This window comes from Epinephelus moara, chromosome 22, assembly GCF_006386435.1.
Source record: "Epinephelus moara isolate mb chromosome 22, YSFRI_EMoa_1.0, whole genome shotgun sequence".
Lineage (NCBI taxonomy): Eukaryota > Metazoa > Chordata > Actinopteri > Perciformes > Serranidae > Epinephelus > Epinephelus moara.
Genome location: NC_065527.1, coordinates 18,191,168 through 18,212,472, shown reverse-complemented (window position 1 = coordinate 18,212,472; position 21,305 = coordinate 18,191,168). Strand labels below are relative to the sequence as shown.

Genomic DNA, 21,305 nt, shown 5'->3' with positions numbered 1-21,305 from the left:
TGTATTTTTCATTCAGAGAGGGGGGCACACACACCGGTGTTTCAACAAAAACAGGAATTCCTCAGTGTCCTTTTGAAGAAGTTAAAATTGGCTTCTGCAGCTCCTGTCTGATTTCGCCACAAAACTTCCTCACTGCTCGAAGCTTCCCCAACTCCCACACTCCCTGGTCACATTAGCATAGGCGAGCAGACAGACACAATGGAGTTTTTCACCGCCGGCATTAAATACACATATTCTGTACACATACACACACCGCTCCAGACATGTGCCAGAAGATAGATTGTCATATTCTTGTCACTGTTTCCTGATCCTTGCCAGGTCTGCCGTAGCTGTCTCGTCGGCTGATTGAAAGGAGAAGGCCATGCAAAAGAGGGCACATAGATAGATGCTCACTGTTTTTCCCTGTCAGTCATCCCTGCATGTCACCTTCTCATGCTATCACTCCTGCTCCATATAATCCGCCCTGCATCTCTGTCATACACTGCAGTGCCAGATGTCCCTACATGCACGCACACATCCACACCACATTTATTTGTTAGAGGAGTTTTTTGAGACTCAGGCTCATCCCTGCCGCCGCCTCCCCTCGCTGTGAGTCACCCACAGCACCATGCAGCTCCATAAATCACCCATGATAACATCAGGGGTTCCATCAGCTCAGTGAGACCCAACTTTGGATGTGAGACGGAGACGTGATGAGGTTGCTTATGCTGTGCGCAGAGCCCAGACACCAGTTGTTGGAGGCTCTGGTGTGAGGGCCACTGCAGCAGACTGAGGCAGATCACTCTGCACTGCAGTCTGGCGCCGCTCTGTGCTGCCACCTACTGGCCGTGCGTGGTCATAGTGTACAGTTGAGTTACTGGTTAATAGATGTGACTTGATTATTAAACAATGTGTTCTTTATCAGTGTGTGAAGGAGTGACTGATCGAAATACCAGAGGTTGTTTTTACTGGCAATGATCAGCCTAACATTTTCATGTGGTTACTCATTGATGTTTATTAATAGAATCAGTGGATGATTAATGAGGTTTCCTGCAGTAAAGCAGATGCATCAAAAATCAAGTCTATCCAGTTTGTTTGCTCAGCAAATAAAACACAGCTTGCATGCTTCAGCGGAGTGTATCCTTCAGTAAATTACAGTTATCCTCAAACAACACTTATCGTTTAGGATGTGCTGAAAAAGTGAAAACACACAGATTCTTCCCCTGCATGTTTAATCTCACGTAAGGTAATATAATGCTGCGTGTGCCACTCTGTGTTGTTATCATTTCTCATGATGGCAAGCTGATGAATTATTTATTTTTTGTGGGTTTTTCATGTGTCTGCTTTTATTTTCCCTGTGTTTCCCCAGCCGGTACCTGTCCGATGTCCTCTCCCCCCTCAGTGTGATGCGTCATGGCTCCGGTGCTGAGTGGAGTGTGGTGGGGGCCGGAGGCGGGCATCGTCGGGTCGGGTGCGGCAGCTGCTACAGGGGTGGCGTCGTGGCTGGGCAGCGGGCAGCTGGTCCTGGTCGTCACCCTCAGCATCCTCGCCGCCCTGCTGCTGGTCTCTGTGCTGCTGCTGCTGTGTGCTAGCTGCCAGGGGTGAGCACCATCTCACACACACGTACATGAACGGCACTGACCTATTGTTGTTGTTGTTCTAGGAAGATTTAGTTGTTTTGTTTTTTTGTATTATTATTTTTTGCCAGTTATCACACATAATACAATAAGTATAAACAATAAAACAGTGTAAACAAAATGAACAATCTGTGTATTAAACAGTGACTGTAAAGGCTCAGACTAAAGCAATTACCTTTATATGCCTTGCCTACATTCTTATTCAAACAAGCTTCCTGTAATTATTGAATTAGTCATACTTGTACCATTAAAAATAGCTTTGCTTAGGTTTTAAAAACAAAAAATGAATCACACATTTTTAAAAATTCTACTGGCATTGTTCTATATCTTGGCAGAAATGGAATATAATATAATAAGTATGTTTTCTTCAGTGTAAAATCACCTGAAAATTAGTATTGTCGTGTTTTCATTACCTTAGAATGAGCCGTTTATATCTGCATAGGAAGCTTCACCTTGTTTGTGGAGATCGCCATGTTTCACCGCCATGTTCCTACAGTAGGCCAAAGTGGACAAACCAAACACTGGCTCTAGATAAGGCCATTTGTGTTTTCGTGCGGCCACCGTACTTAGCAGACTCTCTGCAACAAGCTGAACAGCTTTGGAAAAATGGTGATTTTTAAAGTGAAACAGCTCTATTCAGTGTTTTTACCTACTTAAATCACCTGGTCTGTTTGTTTTGGAGAGGAGGAGACCTCTGTGGATAATTCGGCTGCCAGTAAAAACCTCCTGGACAATGAATACTGAAGGAATCCTAACTAGGAGTTCATGCTTGGCACATGGGAGAAGTTTCAGGTGGTTGCAATCTGCAATCTCACCACTAGATGGCAGTAAATTGTACACACTGCTTGACAAACCCCAACAATATAAATATGTCTCCATGTGTCTCTTTTTAAGCTTTTCATATGGTAAACATACAAATATCTTTCAAACCATATTTGCTCTCCTGTACAGAAAAAGAAAACGTACACAGTCAAGGACTGACTTATAGTAAGATAAGGTGTCAGGAAAGGCTGCCTGGTTGAACCTACTGCCAGATGTTTGTACATACTCGTGCTGGAAAATGGCTACCGTGTATCTTTGTGTTGTGTACCTGAGAGGGTATTCTTAGCTTCAGTAATTATGGGCGTCTCAACAATGAGGATCAGTTCTGCTGACTAACAGTAACGCATGTCCTCAGGGGTTTTATGGCTTTAACATCACAATTATAAATGAGTGTATGAGCTGTCAAATGAGGCTAGCATGTGCAAATTGTAGTATTGTAATAGCTTTTATAAACACCCCCCCAACAGCAGAAAGAATTATGAGTCCTGTACACCCAAGCAGGTGAACAGGAGTGGAGCTTCAGTGTCCCTGAGGGCCCGTATGGCCTACAGAAAGCAACAGGAAGAAGGCAGGAATCAGGAGACAAGCCTGAGATATCCAACTTTTAAACAAATTACATTTTTTTTCAGACTGAATAAAGACTTCTCATCTCTCTTTCTAGGCAGAAGAAGGCAGTTAATGGACATCCAGCAGGAGACCATGAGAACCTCATGAATGGAGTGAGTTATTCTTTCAATCGTACACACAAAGAAAGCACATGTTAAAGAAAATGTTCAACATGATGATAAATATGCTTATTCTCTTTTTAGCCGAGCTACACAAACTGTTCCTTTAAGGGAAATCAAAGGCACTTTTGAAGAGACATTAAGCATCTCAGAGGGCGCCCTTGATGAAAAAGCTGTCCCTGAGAATTAATTTTCAAAACCATAATTGAGGCTTTAAGTTTCCTGTCTTGTGTTATCTACGTGATGTGAAACGCGGAGGAGAACAGCTGTGTGTTTTGAATCAGCTCGCCACAGTGCGTCAGGCAGATTAGTAATTACATGTATGTGAACATTTACATGCATATTGCTCTTGCAGTCTCTCAGATATGCAAACGATCATGTGCAACTAAGGGTGTTTTTAAAGATAGATCAAGTCAGGGTTCACTATCTCGGGATTCTCGGAAACTCAAGCATTGAAAGATCAGTAATTAAATCTAATCGCTGGAAAAGTATTTACTCAGATTCATTCTCTCTGTCAAACAGAAGCACTCTCATTGTGTTTCAGATGGAAACTAGCACACATACATGTGCACACACAGTCCTCCTTGGTCCCAGTGTGTGTGAGTGACATGTCTGTAATCAGGCAGTGTAACCTCGGGTAAATGAGGCTGTGGATTCAGCTTCCACATTGGCTGCATGCCTGAATAACACACACACCCTACACACACACCCTCTGACATTTGCCTTCCAACCCACTTCCATCACACTGACACAGAAACATACAATAACAAAACCTGCCTACACACAGCTGACTGACAGCCTCCAGTTGTGTGTGAGAGAAGTGGTTACTCCTGCTGAGAGAGCACATGGAGGAAATTCCACTGATTCGCATATCATGTCTTATGATGTTGTAGAGCGTGTTTCTCTTTCTGAAAGGGATTGTTCAGATATTTTAAGTGGGGTTGTATGAGGTACTTATCCTTATTCAGTGTATTATCTACTGTAGATGGCGGTCGGCATATACCCAGTTTGGAGAAGCAGGCAGGAGGACTACCACAGAAGCTAAGCAAAGTACAGCTGTGTACTGTATAATATTTTCCTAGTTTTACCTGCCGTCAGACAGCCCTTTCCGACAGGGAACCGAACTGAAATTTAAACTTATCTATGCTCTCTTCAAAGCCAGACCCCATTGACAAAAACAGTAATTTTACCTCTCAGAACATGGGAGCTGCTGGTCTACAACTGCCACAATCTGTAGTTTGTTTGTGGTACTGTGTGACTTGTGTTTTAAATGGTTAGTTCCATCCATCCATCCATTTTCATTCGCTTATCCGAGGCCGGGTTGCAGGGGCAGCAGGCTGAGCAAAGCACCCCAGACATCCCTCTCCCCAGCAACACTTTCCAGCTCCTCCTGGGGGACCCCAAGGTGTTCCCAGCCCATATGAGATATGCAATCCCTCCGGCGTGTTCTGGGTCTGCCCCGGGGCCTCCTACCAGTTGGATGTGCCTGAAACACCTCTAGCAGGAGGCGCCCAGGAGGCATCCTGATCAGATGTCCGAACTACCTCATCTGACCCCTTTGGAGCAACGGCTCTACCCCGAGCTCCCTCTGGATGTCCGAGCTCCTCACCCTATCTCTAAGGTTGAGCCCAGCCACCCCACGGAGGAAACTTATTTCAGCCGCTTGTATCTGCGATCTCATTCTTTCTGTCACTACCCAAAGCTCATGACCATAGGTGAGGGTTGGGACGTAGATGGACCAGTCGATCAAAAGCTTCGCCTTGTGGCTCAGCTCCCTCTTCACCACGAAGGACCAGCGCAGCACCTGCATCACTGCAGAAGCTGCACCAAACGGCCACATCTCACGCTCCATTCTACCCTCACTCTTGAACAAGACCCAGAGATATTTGAACTTAGTTCAGATTTGCCACAAACTAACTAACCAATCGAGGCAGCAGCAGGCCAGCAACTCCTATGTTTTGCAGGGGAAAATTACTATTTATGTCACTGGAGTTTGGTGGCTTTGAGGAGAGCATAGATAACAGCTTTAGTTTCCTGTCTGACAGCAGGGTAAAGCGTATCCTCTAAGCGTGAACTTAAGGTGATATGGTTTGTTTGTAGGTTGCTAAATTACATTTTGCTCCTCTCCACATCCACAGCTTGGGGTGTGGTTACCACCATCTACTGTAGGTAATACACTGATAATGGATAGGTACCTCTAACAACCTCACATAAAAAAATCTGAACTATCCCTTTAAAGTCAATCGAGAGAATGAAGGAAATTAAATTCGATGAAACAATAAGACAAATGGCACAAGTCTTAAAAAAAACAAACAGAGTATTCACTCCTTACAGAGTTGACTTTTGCCCTCTCCATGTTAGTACAACTCATAATGACACCACGTCCTCTTGAACACCATGTCAAAGATAGTTATTACCAACTCCCATAGAAGTGATGCTTCAGTAACCGAGCAACATTTAAGTGTGACAAATGCCTGGCTTTCACAGACTAAGTGACATCCACTTACTCTCCTATCGTCTCACTCCCTCTGGGGCTTTTTTGTGTGTGTGTGTGTGTGTCACTCCACGTGTGCCCATGTGCACATACACAGTCCTCAGAGCCTTTTTACGTTTGATGGATATCTTCACTCTAACCTGCAATTGCTGGGTGGTCAGGTTGTTTCAGGAGGGGCCCATTTAAATGACGGACCTTGTCATAGACTGATAGGTTAAATGGGGGTCTTTGTCTTTGCGGATGAGTAGACTGTCTCTTCTTGCTCACCCCGCAATCAGTCTGACTGTCTTTCCTGCTTCCGAACACAGCGGAGGAAGTCTCCTTCTTGCCTCCCTTGTTGGTGAAATTTATCCTGTGCGTAGTATGTCTTCTATTCAGGCAGGATTTAGTGTCATGAAAACACCACAATTCATGTTTTTAGATTTCCAAAAAGTTTGCGAAATTTAAAATGATCCTAGTTTATAAACTGATCCACTGTCAGGACTCTGATCAGGATTTAGATGAGGAATAAAATGAGAGAAGATGGAACTTAAATGACACTGAGACAAGGACATCTTCATCTTCTACCTATCTCCCACCTTGATCAAGATAATAAAACGACAAAAGAATTACATAAGAGTTATTTGGGTCATAAAATAGTTAAAAGATTACATCATGCACCCCACTAGTTGTGAGAGTAGTTGACCACTAGGTGGGGTTGTGGAGCTTCTGATACACTCCTGCTCACACAGAAGGAAAACAACAACCTTTAACAAAGAGAATCTTGACTTGCAGCGGTTAATATATCATCACAGTTTTCTAGAAGTGAGTGACTCGGTGGTATCTGTGTCTTTCGGAAATAAGGCCGCAAGTGGGTAAAGTGCATGGTGTTGAATCATGCCTCAATGCGGTAGGTGCCTTATCAGTTTAATCACAGGGCTGATTCGGCTGCTGACTCCGCCATGTGATGTGGTAAATAGGCTTCAGCTGGAAGACACAGTTTAAAGACTCACTGTAAAAAAAATCTGCCCCGCTGAAGTGTCCTTGAGCATGAGTAGATCCCTCCCAGCTGCAGGGTTGTTGTTTTGTAGTTTTGACTTTCATGCAGGCGAAGAAAAGGTAAAATAGGGAAACAGATTTCTGTGTGAGTGTCTCAGTTTCTGTGTCCTACTAAGAAACCAAAGTAACTTTACAGACATAAAGGGAGACGCTTTCCTCAAAAGACGGATCTTACATCAGCTCAGCCTGTCATTAATCTAATTACAATCAGCACTGTATCTTCATTAGGCATAAATCAGTTTTGCTTTTTACTCTCTCTGGATGTTTTTTGTCGGCGGGTAAAGACACACTACATTTGATTATGCATGCGTAACATGCTGATGATTAGCATGAAGTAATCAGTAATGTGTTTGGGAAAGCTGTGAAAAGCAGAGATAAATAATAGGGAGGTGTGAAAATTGTAATCAGTGCTCCAAATATGACAGTTCCTCAAAATCCTGGAGATCCAGAAAAAAAAAAAACACATTACAATCTGCTGACAGTGGCTTTTGTGTTGCACAGAGGTGTGAAAGTCATCTACCCCGTGCAAGCTGACAAGTGCAGATTGATTTCTGTTCCCCTTAGAAATGAACTTTTTTTTTTTTTTTTAGCGTGTCGTGTTATTGTAATAACCTCTGAGGTGTTTTTTTTGTCAGCGCAGAGTCAGTCTGCCTGCCTCTGAGCTCAGCCCAGCAGTGACAAACATCTCCCCCTTTGTTGTGCAGGTGTCCGAGAGAGAGACGATCAGCCAATCGGCAGACAGTCCAGCGACTGACGCAGCCGTCAGCAGCTCTCACAATGGTCCTCTAACCAGCGGTACAAGTAAGCCACGACATTTAGCTTTAGCTTAGCTTGTCATGTCTGAAAGTCTATGATATCGGTATTAGAATCACGACTGTCCTTTCAGCTGCATGATAACATTTGCAGCTGGTGTTATGCAACATCTGATGACTTTTAGCTTTGGTTCATCTCATGGCCATATCTATGTAATGGTCTTAGTCATTTATATGTGGGCAGGTACTAAATATCAGTAACAAACTGTAAATAGTAATGCATCTATTCTGCAGTGATGAATAAGAAAGATGTGTCTCATTACAGGTCAGTGTTAAAAAAAAAACAGCTTTCACTCTCCCTTCTTTTTTCTCTCCGCTCCTCTAGTCCTCACAGACACAGGGGACACCAGTCCCCAGCCGTCAGAGGATATGCTCTCCAGCCAATCAGAGCTCAGGTCCTCCAAGTGTCCTCAGGACCGCGAGCTTCCCAGCATTCCTCCCAACAACGCCCTCATTGGGGATGGACCCCCAGCCTCAGGGGACAGCACCTATGAGGTCAGTGTTTAAAGTCATCTCGCTAAATCGTGTTTTTACTTGCACTGAGCTTAAACGTGGCCGTCACAGGAGATTAAAGCTGTGACTGTTTGGGCTGCTGATTGATTGTTTGATTGATCGAGCTCAGGGTCAAAATATATAGAGAAAGAATTTCTCCATCAGAGGTTGATGGATTGATTGAAGTTTACAGTCAGGAAACAGAAACACTGAATATATTCTGCTCATGCACAAGCATATTTAAGTACCCAATATCCCATGTCCAGGTGGTGAAGGAGATTGCAGTGGCATCACGTGACGTCAGCGCCGAGGACTCCCTGTACGAGACAGTCAAGGAACTGAAAGACCCCCCCGCAAAGCTCAGCGTCCCCAACGGTACCGTCCAGCTGAGTCCCGATGAGCCTCCCCATCATCCCCCTGCCCTTCTCAATGGCCACCTCAGCCCCTGCACACCAGAGCGAGGGCCCCTGTGCGCGGGGGTGGAGTACGCCTCTGTCGACCTGAATAAGAAGAGCCGTCACAGCGCCGACATGGAGGCCAAAAGGCGCTCTGATAATGCCAGCACTCCCTTGCACAAGGAGGAACCAGAGGAGGACTTACCTCCACCAGTACCAGAGAAGGTTCTGGATGAGAACGACAACCAGCCGGTGGTGATGAATGGCCTGGCTGGAGCTGTGCTGCACAATGGAGAGGTGAGAATGGTGTGGGTGTGTGTGGTGTGTATGTGGTCCTACACCTGTGCAGTTTAGTCAGCTAACATTTGCATACTGCTGGTTAATGCCTAGTTATTAAACAGAGAAAATCTTATTTAAAAGGTAATGCAGAAGCAGGAACTTATTAAAAATGCATTAGGAGTTACATTTTTGTTAATTCAAAAAAAGAATTTGAATTAAAAGCCGCAGCATGAGGTTCAATCTGTGAAACAATAGGCAGCCTTAATGCACTGTATTTTGAATCCAGACACTGGTCATCACTGTCTGCTGCAATACACAGGTTATAACAGACACAAACCAAGTTAGCAGCAGATACTGTCAGCATTATATAAAAGTCCAGCTGCTAGAAACATAAACTTAGCTGAGACAGTACGAGCTCATAGCTCGGCTAATCAGTCAAGTAGGACTCTTGTCTGAGTACACATGCAGAAGAGAAAATCAAATTTCTGACCAAGTACGCTTGACTCCGCCTCAATAGGCGGCGCTGTGTCCTTTTTAATATCATGCATGTTGAACTAGTTCAGGTTCTTGTTCAGAAACTTTTTAAAATAAATCCGTGTTTCGCATTTTCCTTCCATAAACTTCAAGATGTTTAGCTCCTTTAGCTGTCCGAGCATGAATGTAGTTTCCTCGTCCGTCCACAAGTGCGTCTTCTGCCCCTTGGTCACCATGGTGTTTGTTTGTTTGTTTTTCCAGGAGTTACTGCACTGTTGCTATGTCATCTCCTTCTTCTTCCGGGTGAAAGCCCGCGAAAGAAAAAGTGGTGCATGCGCAGAACGCCGAGTCCGACTGCCAATAATTAGATTTTCTCAAGCTGCATGTAAACGTACTGACTTTGACATCTTGCATTTTCATGGACATTAAAGGCCCAGGCTCGGCCAATTTAAAATATTTTACTCGTACTTAACTCATTTTTTAAGCTAGCACAAAGTTAGGGATATCATGTAAGACAACCTAAGGCACGATTCAAGGCCGGTCAGGGAGAGGTTTCTCTCATATCTTGCCTTAGAATCAACAGAAAGGGCTTCACAATAACTGCACGCTATGTTGGCCTCAATATTCTTTAATTAAAATGTAACTCAAAGTTGTGCCATTAATCAGAAAGGATAAATCCCTAATCAGTAATGAGGTTTCAAATTTTAAGATTGACCCCGGTCACAGAGCAGTGCGGTGACACTGGAAAGAAACCCAAAACCTGAACCTTATTGGTTCTCAGGTGTACATTCGTAGCACTGATTGTTGCTTTGCAGATAGAACTTTTATAAAACCAAGTTAGAGATTGAGACTGAAGAGACCATGTTCTTTTATAAAATTTTACAGCCATAGAAGTCAAAATAAACATTCTCAAAATATTACAGGCTTTTTAAAGAATGATAGGAGCTTATTTTGGACAAAATTCAGACAGTTTTCCCCTTCTAATAATCTCCATGTAAACCAGAGATGGGTCGTCTACTGGGCAGCTCTGCAAACATCAACACAACTGGCTTGAGAAGGAGATCGTAGCGAACAGATGAAATGATGAGATGTGTGGCCACCACAATTATCATCTAAAATTGCCTGCTCAGAGCTGCTTTGGGGAGACAGACTGAGAGAAGAAGAGCGAGAGGGGAAATGGTGTAGCAGTGATGGGAGAGGAGAAGAATGAAAATGGGAGCTGGAGTGGGAAGAGCAGGCGAGAGTAATAGATGAAATAGAGATAGTGACAGAGAGATGATGGGAGATTGACTCAAAAAGAGCTGAGAGGACCAGGAGGCATAAAGGGTGAGACAGAAAGAGAGTCAAGAATGAGAGGCAGTGAGATAGAGAGAAATAAAGAAAAAAGGAAACCCAGCGGCATACAAATGGAGCCATCTGTAGCTGAGAGGACGGAAGACAGATGATAGGAGGATGATAAAGAAGAAACAGTATTAGAGGGAGGAGAAGGGGTGAGGGATGGAGATGTAACGGAGGAGAGATGGAAGAAGAGTAAAAAGAAACAGGAGAGGTGAGAAGAAGAGGAGAAAAGCGGTTCAGTGTCATGCACTGAACAGAGCAGAGCTGCTGCTGCTGCTCTCAGCACGCCGCCCTCCACATGCGGAGATCCATCAGAGAAACACACAAACAAAGCAGCAAACACACACTTACACACTCACAGCTCACAAAGAATTGCATCAGACTTTTAGACGCTGACAAGTCAATCTGCCACAAAGCTGCATGTGACTCTTTCACTCATAAGGTCTGTTTATGTTCACTGTCCTCTGCATTATTTTCCCTTCTGCTATTTTAAATGTAACTACAGTTGATTATAATGTATCTCTGGCCTGGCTCTAAGGGCGGCAATGTTGGTTGGTCTGTCTGGACTGAAAACTCAACAACATTGATGGTGCCCAGAGACGATTTCTAATGTCTTTTTTAATCCCCTGACTTTTCCTCTAGTGCAGGGTTAGGCAACCTGCGGCTCCAACTTAATATTAAATTATCACTGTAGGAGGACATAGGTGTTTTTAACACTCTCCAATCGTAAAAATGTGTAGCCTATACACCGAATTAAAACATTTTGTCAACTTAAATGTGCGTCATACATATACGGCTTGGCGCCTTTTCTCTAAAATTTTGCCAAACCTCAATAGCAGTGGTTAGTTCTGAGTCTCCCTTAGGGCGTGGTTACCTTGTGATTGACATGAAATGAACAACATTGCTCATCTTGTTACAGAGCAATGTTCTGTTGGGAAACCTTTGGTTCTGACATTGATGTGGATGCCACCTGACATGCTCCCCCCCGCCTAAACACCAGTGCAGACCAGGTACCCCCCATTATGGCAACAGCACTCCTCAGTGGCAGTGCCCCCCACAAAACCTGCTCAGTAATGACCTGAGGAATGTGACAAAGAGCTCAAGGTGTCGACCTGGCTTTCTAAATTCCCCAGATCCCAGTCTGATCAAACATCTGTGGGACGTACTGGTACCCCACCTCACAACCCACAGGACCCAAAAGATCTGAAGCTAACGCCCCAATGCCAGGCACCAAGGGACACCCTCCAGAGGTCCTGTGTCCATGCCTTCACAGGTCAGAGCCAAGTCCGGTCCAAGGAGGACCCACCATGGATCGGTGGTACATCTGGTGTACCAGCACATCCCTCAAATGTTCGATCAGATTGGGATCTGGGGTATTTGGAAGTCAGGTCGATGCCTTGAGCTTTCGCTCACGTTCCTCAGATCATTCATGAGCAGTTTTTGTGATGTGGCATGGTGCATTGTCTTGCTGGGGGCCACTGCCATCGAGTTGTCACTGACGTCGTGTTGTTGCCAAGAGGGGGTTTACTTTGACTGCAATGGTGTTCGGGTGGGTGGAACACGTCACTTAGCAGCAGAACATTACACTGCAACAAGATGATAAATGTTATTCACTTCACCCACCAGTGGTTTTAATGTTTTGGCTGATCGGTGTAGATATATCCTTTATTTAAGCAGGTAAAAATCTCATTGAAATTAAAAATCAAGCAGCATAGAAATACAGTCTATGGTACACACATACAGTCATGTCCCCCTGTAGTGTAGCTGTTTGTGTTTGGTGCTAATTATATTGGCATACTAACAAATTGCTAAATATGCTTAATTAAATTGGTGACATTTGTAAACACTTGTCAGCAAAGGGCCCAGGCCAGATTCAAGCTAGGGCCACTGTGTGAAGGACTTAGCCTTAATAGCACACACTTTCTCTGTTGAGCTACTGGGAGCACCCCAACATTGACCTGCTTGTGACCATGTTAGCATGTTGTGGTTAGCATTTAGCTGTGCCTAAGCGCAGCCTCACAGAGCTCGTCACCACCCAGTCTGTTCAGGTCCTATCCCCTCACCAATGTGCTGTCCTTAGCCAAACCATTTGAGGCCAGTGGCTAACCGCAACTATCTTTGCACATGTGGAGAATGGATCATGGTTCTGTTACGAATCACACAGCAACAGAGCTGCTAATCCAGTCAATAGACGGGATTCCTGTTTCAACTTTGACCTACTGTACTTGCTGTAGTTATCAGCAAGTCGCTCACAGTCACACAGTCAGCTGGCACTCTCATTTTGGTTTTACATGAATGAAGTGGTTTAGATAATCTGATTGATGACGTGTTTATAAACTGATTGTCTGAACTCTCCTATTCTGGTAGACCCTTCAAACGGAGAAAAATGCCTTCTCATAAACCAGAACTATCCTTTACAATACTTTATCCTCTTGGCTTTCTTTTCCTCTGTTCATCTCCTCCCCCTCTCCTTCTTTATCTCCTCTTTTTGTAATCACATCTCTATTCTCTCTCCTTTGTCTCTCCTATAGTGGCCAATTAGTTAATTACTGCTGCTCAGTTGGACAGCAGGCGAGTCTAGCCTCATCTGAACCCCAGTCTATGATAAAATCTTGATCTACTCCGCCATAATAAATCTCAGATCCCATAGTGACAGCCGCACACATCAAAAATGTACTAATTTACAGACGCATCCGCATGCACCTTGTTGCCATGTCTAGTCAGCATTAACTGTTATTTCTCCCCACCCCCCCACATTATACTCACACACAGAAACTACAGCATGTGTGTGTTTACATATATTCTGCTGCACATAGACTCCCTGGGGCTGATTTAAGGTTAACCCTGAATGCTCCCGGCTCCCCGCGGTTTATGTCCATGTATGACCGGGAGCCGTCGGTGATTTGTCTTGTCAGATCAAGTGTGTGTGCTGTGCTTGTGTGTGTGTAAGTCTGAGCCTATGAGCGCCAGCTGGCCACCATCACTATGACAGTTAGTCTGGCTTCATGATGGATGATATGGGCCGTAGAAACTCTCTCTCTGTCTCTGTCTTACACACACACACACACACACACACATCTGTACAACGCTGGGGTGCCTGTATGTAAATGTCTACGAGGAATCCCCTCAGGTAGCAGCTCATACACACAGGGGCACGCTTTCACATATGCAGACATTTTTCTATACATACATGTGATTTCTTGTAAACATTCACCGCAGAAACACACAGAAACACACACTCTTCATCCTAAATGGGTATTTGTGACCTCTCATTCACAGTGTCTCAGATCCTGTGCAGCTGTATGATTATTGAACTGTTATAAACAGCAGTAACACTTGTTTGCAGTCATTTGCCTGTGTGTCGCTTGTGGGGGGTTTTATGCGCAGTGCAGGAAATGAATTTGACCCAGCCAGTGGGCTGCTGGGATATACGTTGGGGACATGGTCCAGGTAAACTGCTATAGTCAGCACTGCTGAGCTGCTAATCGCCAAAGGGAATCACTACTGTTAAATAGAGGAACTGAGTGTGTAAGATGTGTGTGTGTCAGTGTGACAAAGGTTATGATTTGAGTTCATGTTAATATGGGTTTTATATATATTATAGTTACAGTTTGCATGGAGTTGTTTACGAGCACAGGGAATGCAGATAATCTGTGTTGATGTATTCATACAGATTTGTATGTGCGTGTGTAAACATGCGCGTCAGCATGACTGACACATTGACACCTGAGTCGTCCATCTTCTGAGGCCACTGTAATCAGCTTACTGTCACACTCGCATGTCCTGGATGTCATTGTGTCTCCTACATACACATGAACACATTGACACAATCCCATCTGATGTACACACACACACACATAACACACACACACACACACACACACACACGAACATCTTATTGTAACACGTCAAAATATTAATCTCTCAGATGTAATGTCTCGATGTGTATAGACATGAAACAAACACTGTTAAAGATCTTTATATTGGATGACTATCAGGGTTCCCACACAAGTTTATGGACAAAGATTACTGCGACAATTAATTTATTTACACATAAAGGCCTGAAAAACAAGATTGTGAAATTCCATAATTTTTCCAGATTTTCCATGACCTTGGGAACCCTATATTTTTGCATGAAATAAAGTTTTGAGGAAACTGGCTTGATTTCATTTTAAAACATGGGAAGAAGGCAAGGAGCAACAAAGGATGAAATTTCCCCCCAAAAAATGGCAAGAAATTAATAAAAAGAGAAAATTATTAAAAAAAGAAAAATAGAAAGAAATATAAAATCAAACTAACAAGCTAAGACTTGGAGCACACCTAATGGCAGACGGCGCCCCAGACTAACGTCCAAGAACACAAAATTGAATCGACAAAGTATCTCCATACTGCTCATCCGTAGTGATCCAAGTGTTCTGAAGCCCCGACATAAAAAGTTGTTTGGAAAAACGTCATTTGAACTCTGTTTTTAGCCTCACTGTAGCCTGTAGCTCTGACTGCTTCTCTGTGCTCCGCGCTCAAGACACAATCACAATTTGCTCAAGATTCAAAGGTTCAAAGGTTTAAGTACTTGCGAAAGGTGTCAGAAAGCAGCACACATGTCGCTCCAGAACTCAAAGGGTTAATTTCCATACATATCAAACTCAGGTTAAATACTGTGTTTAATGCTCACTGACTAAATCAAAATTCCACTTCAATTTGCAACGGTGCCTGAGCCAAGAATAAGCGGGCTACAAATAAGATGAACAAACACTGCGAGGCGCACTCAGAGGTGCGGTGACTGGGTCAAGTCACCTGCGTCCATGTTTCATGCGCCGACTCCTCCAGGGCACTCTGCCTAATTGGTCGGCTAATTGAAGCGAAATGAAAAAGGCATCTGCTGCGTTACAGGGTGTGTGTGTCGAATCTATAAAAGTAATCATGTCTCCAATCATGCGTCGTCCATAAAGTAATGATATTGACTTAGGCATTTTGAGAATATGCCAGAGAAACATGTATCTGCATGAAGATATGACACATAGCCAGGGAGGACGCGTTGATGGATGATCTCTGTGCACAGTTTCTCATTCAGTGCATAAGAGCGTGGCCTGTATGGTGATTTGTCCTTGACAAGTACCAAGTATTGTGCCTCAACAAGTGAACAGCTTTCTCTTTTGTCAAATGCATTAGCATTAACCTTGGTGAGCCCGGCTAAGGACTTAGTAAATCTGAATTTATTCCTTAGGTCGTATTTGTTTAGTATTTCCATCCAGTGAAGTGTGTAAAAAAAAAAAGTCACAATATGATGTGTTTGCTCTGCACTGGCTGTGATATTGAGGTTCCTGTTAATCACTTTAGGTGTTTGGTGCTGCTGTCAGATGTGCTTTGTTGATTAATGGCTCCCTCATCGATCATAAGGCGACGCGGACAGAGCCTGTGCACAAAAACATCACACTCCCTGTCACTGGATATCGACTTTTACTCAATAATTTTCTTAATGAATGAGTGGTTATATACAACATTAGCTTTATATGTATCACAGCAGATGCAGAGGTTTTGTTCTCCTATGCTGGTAATAGTTTAGAAGTTAATTTTATTGATCGGTTACCAAATGCTTTTAAAGACAAAGAGAGTTCAGGGATAATAAGAACTGCTGCCATATATTGAATTCCCTCAAAGTTATTCAGAACAGCTCTATCACTACGGTGTTTAAGTGTTAAAGTTCAACGCTTTTAATTATAAGAGAAACTGTAAAAACTCGACAGACTGATTCTTCCATTTTTACGACAGAAGACTAAAAATGTGGGACAACCCCTCAAATGTTCCCAACAGCCATTTTCAGGAGCCACTTTGTAGCATAAAACGTCTGATTCTGTGCTCGGTCTTTTCTTTTCATACACTATGAGCCATATCTAAATCTATCTTTTTGTTCTTCTCTCCTCCAGTTACACTCCCCTCTGTCTCCAGCACCAGGGTTCGACAACCACATGCTGTCAGACAATGAGGTAAGCATGTGTTAAACTCCCTTACTCCCCAAACTGCCGTCTCCTCTCCCGAGACGGCAGCACGTTACTCTGTGAATGCCAATGCTCCGAGCACCAGAAATATATTGTTTTAAGAGGAAACTGGTAAAAGAGTCTCACAGTATGTTATGAGAGAAAAACCTAGTGTGTATCTTTTAGTACAGATGCATCAGAGACTTTTTCTTCTTGTGTTCACAGTCCTGTTATCTCAATATCTGTAGTTGTGCTTCTAATGATTTTATACAAAATAGGGGCAATTCACATGTGTTTCTTCTCTGTCCTTCAGTCAGCGGTGTATTCTACAGTCAACAAAACAAACTGTGACGATGCTGTGAACGAGGAAGACAAAGAGCACGACTACAGCAGCATTGCAGAGATCAAAGGTCTTGTCACGACCTCTTCCTCCAGTGACCTCTACGCCACCGTCCGAGACATCTACGCCCAGCCTGACGAGCCCCAGCCGGGGGAAGACCCCACTTTGGACAGCACAGATCCCGGCTATGAAACCATACGCATCCCAAAGACTAGTAGCTCGGATGATGACCACAGGGCTGGGCTGGGAGCGGAGGGGTCAGACGCCGCCAAGGCGGAGCCCGACTACGAGAGTGTTGCGGAGTTGGGTCTGGGCCGGGAAACGTCCCGCCTCTGAGATTTTCCCCTAATCGTCTTCATCTGTGGCGGTGCGGAGGAAGCTTCCTCTCTTGCATCTTACAGACGTCACTGTAATGCTCTGAGCCTGCTACCAAGCATGCTTTTGGTGCATGACTTGGGGAAAATGGCAGAAAATGGCTCACCACAGCATCCGTCATCAATGCATGAGTGTCCTCTTTACAGCTTGGGTACGGATTTTCATATCTGAAGTTTAATTTATCAACCACAATGAATGTCATTGGTACTGGTAGGCCTAGCAGAAAATCAACTGTAGTACCTCATTGGGCATTATAGCATAACTTAGGTATTTTTCACCCTGAGCCCTATTTTCTCATATTTCTGTGTCTAAGTGACTAATGGGAACAACATTTGTTTTAATTGATCCAGTATTGAGTGAGAGGGCTGAAGGTAGCAGCTGCGAAACAGGCTGCAGTGTAACCACTTGCAGCACACTGTATGTACTGTCAATTTACATCCACAAAAAGTGCTTGTTTTTGCCACTGACAGGCTCAGATTGTTACTGTAAGTGTCTGACATTATTGAAAGGATCCCTACAGAGATAGACCTTTTTGTTAAAGACTTGGATTTGGTTTGTTTAACCAGAAACAGTCCCTAAAATTGCCGTCACCAAATCCTCCTTTTACAGTTTTACAACCAGTATATTTTCACTCTAATTGTGTGAATTAAGGGTTTATTTCACCCAAACGAGAGTTGGTGGACATTGGAACAGTGGAAGAAAGAAGAAACAAGATGATTTTTGTGAATTTTATTTTGTTTCTGTTTACTTTAGCCCTGTTTCCACCAAACATTTTCGGTATGGTACCTTTGGAACCGAAAGTATCCTTCAGACATGGTACCTAGACCCTAGTGTTTCCACCGCAAACCGTACCCTTAAATGTGGGTGGGGTTGTTGTCACTCACAGTACAGCACGGAACGGTTCCACTGGTAACATTCAGTGGAAAAGCGTACCGAACTGAACCGTACCGTACTGCTCGGTAGAAACTGGGCTTTTGAGGTTTGTTTTACCATACTAAAATGACAGTTTATATAAATAGAATCTGGTGGCTTTAGCACGAGTGATTTCAGGGCGGTTTCTGGTTAAGCAAAGAAGATCTTGCCTTTGTCTATCTTTGTAGGGATCCATAATGTTGTCAGACTCTTACAAAAACAATCTGAGCCAGTCAATGGCAAAAACAAGCACTTTAAGTGGAGGTAAATTGACAGTGCGCCGTTACCTCGAGTGGTCACTTTGCAGCCTGTAATTGCCGGCTGCAGCACTCTCACTCAATCCTGCACCAATTTCAAAAATGGTTGTTCCCATTAGTCACTTAGACACAGCAACATGTGAAAAATGGTTCCAGAATGAAAAATACAGAAGTTTAATCATGTGGATGGGTGCATTTTGGATCATCATTAAATTCCTCTTTTGTCTTTTTGACACCGCATATCATGGACACATTTAACAGCACTTGACTGTGGAAGAAGGTCAAATATCAAATATCCAATCACAACACATGTGCAACATTTCAAGGGTTAGCTGAAGACGCTATCAGTGCCTGTGATTTAAAAAAAGAAAAAAAAGAAAAAGATATCAAGAATTTAGTGCCATATAATCATGAAGTTCATGCACTTACTGTACATATGAAGGAATCATTATTTGTATGCCCCTTCTGCAGCTGCTAGTGACTTTCTAGCTTCCTCTAGGTGACTCAGTGTCATGTTTTATTGAGGCGTGAGATGGGTTATTTCGAGCTATTTTTTGTCAGGTTTGGCAGCACCTCCACTGTGCATTCTCGGCTTAAGATTCTAGGCATAGAAAGCAAAAGCCAGCCTCATCTGTGACCAAATGGATAGTTGAAACAGTTCGATAGATGATGTGGAAATGAGGAAACGAGGGAAGGAAGTTTGTATTTCATGATACATTTTGAAAGCATTTTTAGACATTTTACAGTCCATGTCAACCTTTTTTTGTGAAATTCATATTTATTTGAACATGCATATTGTTGTGTAATTGTGAAATGTTAAAGAGTATGTCTGTGAGAGATACGTAAATAGGGTTTTCTAGCGTTTCTATTAAGATACTAAATGAAAGTGAGTTGTGATGTAGTGACAGTTGTAAAGGTACGCTTTCCCCTGACTTTTTAAAAAGAGAATTAATTGTTTTAAAAAAAATACATGATGCTTTTTTCTGTCATTTTGCACAGGGGGCAAAAACAAATTCAAATGTGATCAAATGACACAAGAAACCTGCATTATTAATACAGATCTGTTGATCAACTGTATATTTTGGTTGTCGTGTTCTTGAGCCTACTCTTGGTACATTATACAGTCTTCAGTTGGCATCCCAGATGATTTTAAAGCACAAGGTTTGATATCATGGTACTGCGTTTATATACTGCATCATCAAAATACAGCTGCGTCTCTGCACAATTTGAATATCTAATGCTTTTTAACCTCTGAGGAAACCATTCTGTCTGTTTGTAGCTTGTAATGACGACATGCCAACCAAGGCTTGTATATACACAGAGCACTATTTTAACCAACTGTTACTCGCTGGAAGTTTTATGTAAGCTTTTACTTATTTGTACACTGTCCAGAGTGGTATTATTTTAAAATAAGTCTGTTAAGAGCACTGATGTATGTCTGCATTGTTTTAAGGAAAACTTGTTGTCTGATGGCTTTTAAAAAAAAAAAAAAAATTGAAACTCAAAGTTGCCAAATAGCTTTTGAGTTCTGAGATATAGTAACAAATCAAATGTCAGAAACATGGTACAATGTTTTGGTACATGCATTTTAAGAAACGGTGAGTGTGGTACTTTCATTTAAAATTAATGTGTCGATACTGTTGTTTGATGTTTGTTTTCAAATCGAACAGGGCCAATGCTTTTTTTATTTCTTTATTTTTGGCTGTAAATATCTCTTTTACTGCTCCAGTATCTCCCGTCCTTGCAGAAAAATTGGTGTCATCTGTTTCCACCCACATCGAAATATCACAGCATTACAACATCTCCAGCCTTAGTTCATGTTTCATTAGACATGCAGGAGCTTGTTGGTGGCTCAGACAAAGACAGCCAGCCTTGGCTGACTGGTATTAGATTAATAAATATCAGACATTTGAAATGCTTTAACATTTTCATAGAAATGTTATGGTGAAAGAGCATTTTAAATGCAATCCATCCCGTGTTTTATCAACGAAAACGGGTGAATGAAGCCTGTTTAGGGAAAAAAAAAAACAAGAAAAATGTTCATTTCTGCAAAGAGGTAATTATCATTGTCATTTACACTCCCAAAAAATGATTGTTTCTACCGAATGATGTTTCTGTGTATCAGGCCTGTGCCATCATTTAGATATAATAGTGTTCACAGAAAGCTAGAAATGACCTCTAAGGAAATTATCTGTCAAAGGGGGTGTTTTAGTGCCAAATCTAAGCAGGACAACACACACACACACACACACACACACACACACACACACACACACACTCGGAGTTAATAGACACTTACCTAAAATCACTTATTCTCTCTAGCTGTCTATCTTGGTCATAAACACACACACACACACACACACACACACACACACACACACATTCCCCTTCAGGGAATTAGGACGTGGTGGATGCTCGGAGATGCTCCCTTACTGCCTCTCCTTCAGCTCCACTACTCCCATAATGAGACCATTTGTTCCCCCTACAACCAGCAGACAACTCTGTGGTGACACCTGCCTTTGATCACAGGGCAAAGCCTGTTTTGGAAGTTATGGCCACATCTGTCACTCCACTCTGTCCGGTTTCCATTCTCTGCATGTAAATATTTTATGACATGAATTGTTCTATTAAAAAATATATATATAATGAATTGCGTCATTGTGTCTTTTTATTCACTCGGGGCACTATCATGGAGAATGAATGTAATCTGCATATGATTTTGTAAAAAAAAAAAAAACATTAGGTTTGACGTTAATGAGGCTATTTTTTACCGTGATAGCATTCGTTGGTATATTCTGTCTGCCACATGGGGCGATAATCACGATGAATGAATTAGCCTCCTGCTAAACTTGATTTATCACGTCACCATGAACTTTCTAATCAAGACGGACACGTTTGAAAGTCTGATTCTGTGCCCTTATTTAAAATGTGCTGGGAGAGCTCTTGCAGGAAGGTGTCTGA

General features: G+C 42.9%; 1 protein-coding gene across 3 annotated transcripts in view; it reads left to right on the top strand.

Moving 5' to 3' along the window:
• Positions 1 to 20,994, top strand: part of pag1 (phosphoprotein membrane anchor with glycosphingolipid microdomains 1) — a 63,309-nt gene extending 42,315 nt beyond the window's left edge. For all 3 annotated transcript variants that reach the window (XM_050034274.1, XM_050034276.1, XM_050034275.1), the window contains 7 exons: positions 1,349 to 1,580; positions 3,100 to 3,157; positions 7,400 to 7,496; positions 7,833 to 8,002; positions 8,266 to 8,691; positions 16,410 to 16,469; positions 16,774 to 20,994. In XM_050034274.1, the coding sequence (XP_049890231.1) occupies positions 1,393 to 1,580; positions 3,100 to 3,157; positions 7,400 to 7,496; positions 7,833 to 8,002; positions 8,266 to 8,691; positions 16,410 to 16,469; positions 16,774 to 17,136 (1,362 nt within the window). In that variant the 5' untranslated portion in view covers positions 1,349 to 1,392 and the 3' untranslated portion in view covers positions 17,137 to 20,994. The remainder of the gene's footprint in view (positions 1 to 1,348; positions 1,581 to 3,099; positions 3,158 to 7,399; positions 7,497 to 7,832; positions 8,003 to 8,265; positions 8,692 to 16,409; positions 16,470 to 16,773) is intronic.
• The last annotated feature ends 311 nt before the right edge of the window (positions 20,995 to 21,305 follow it).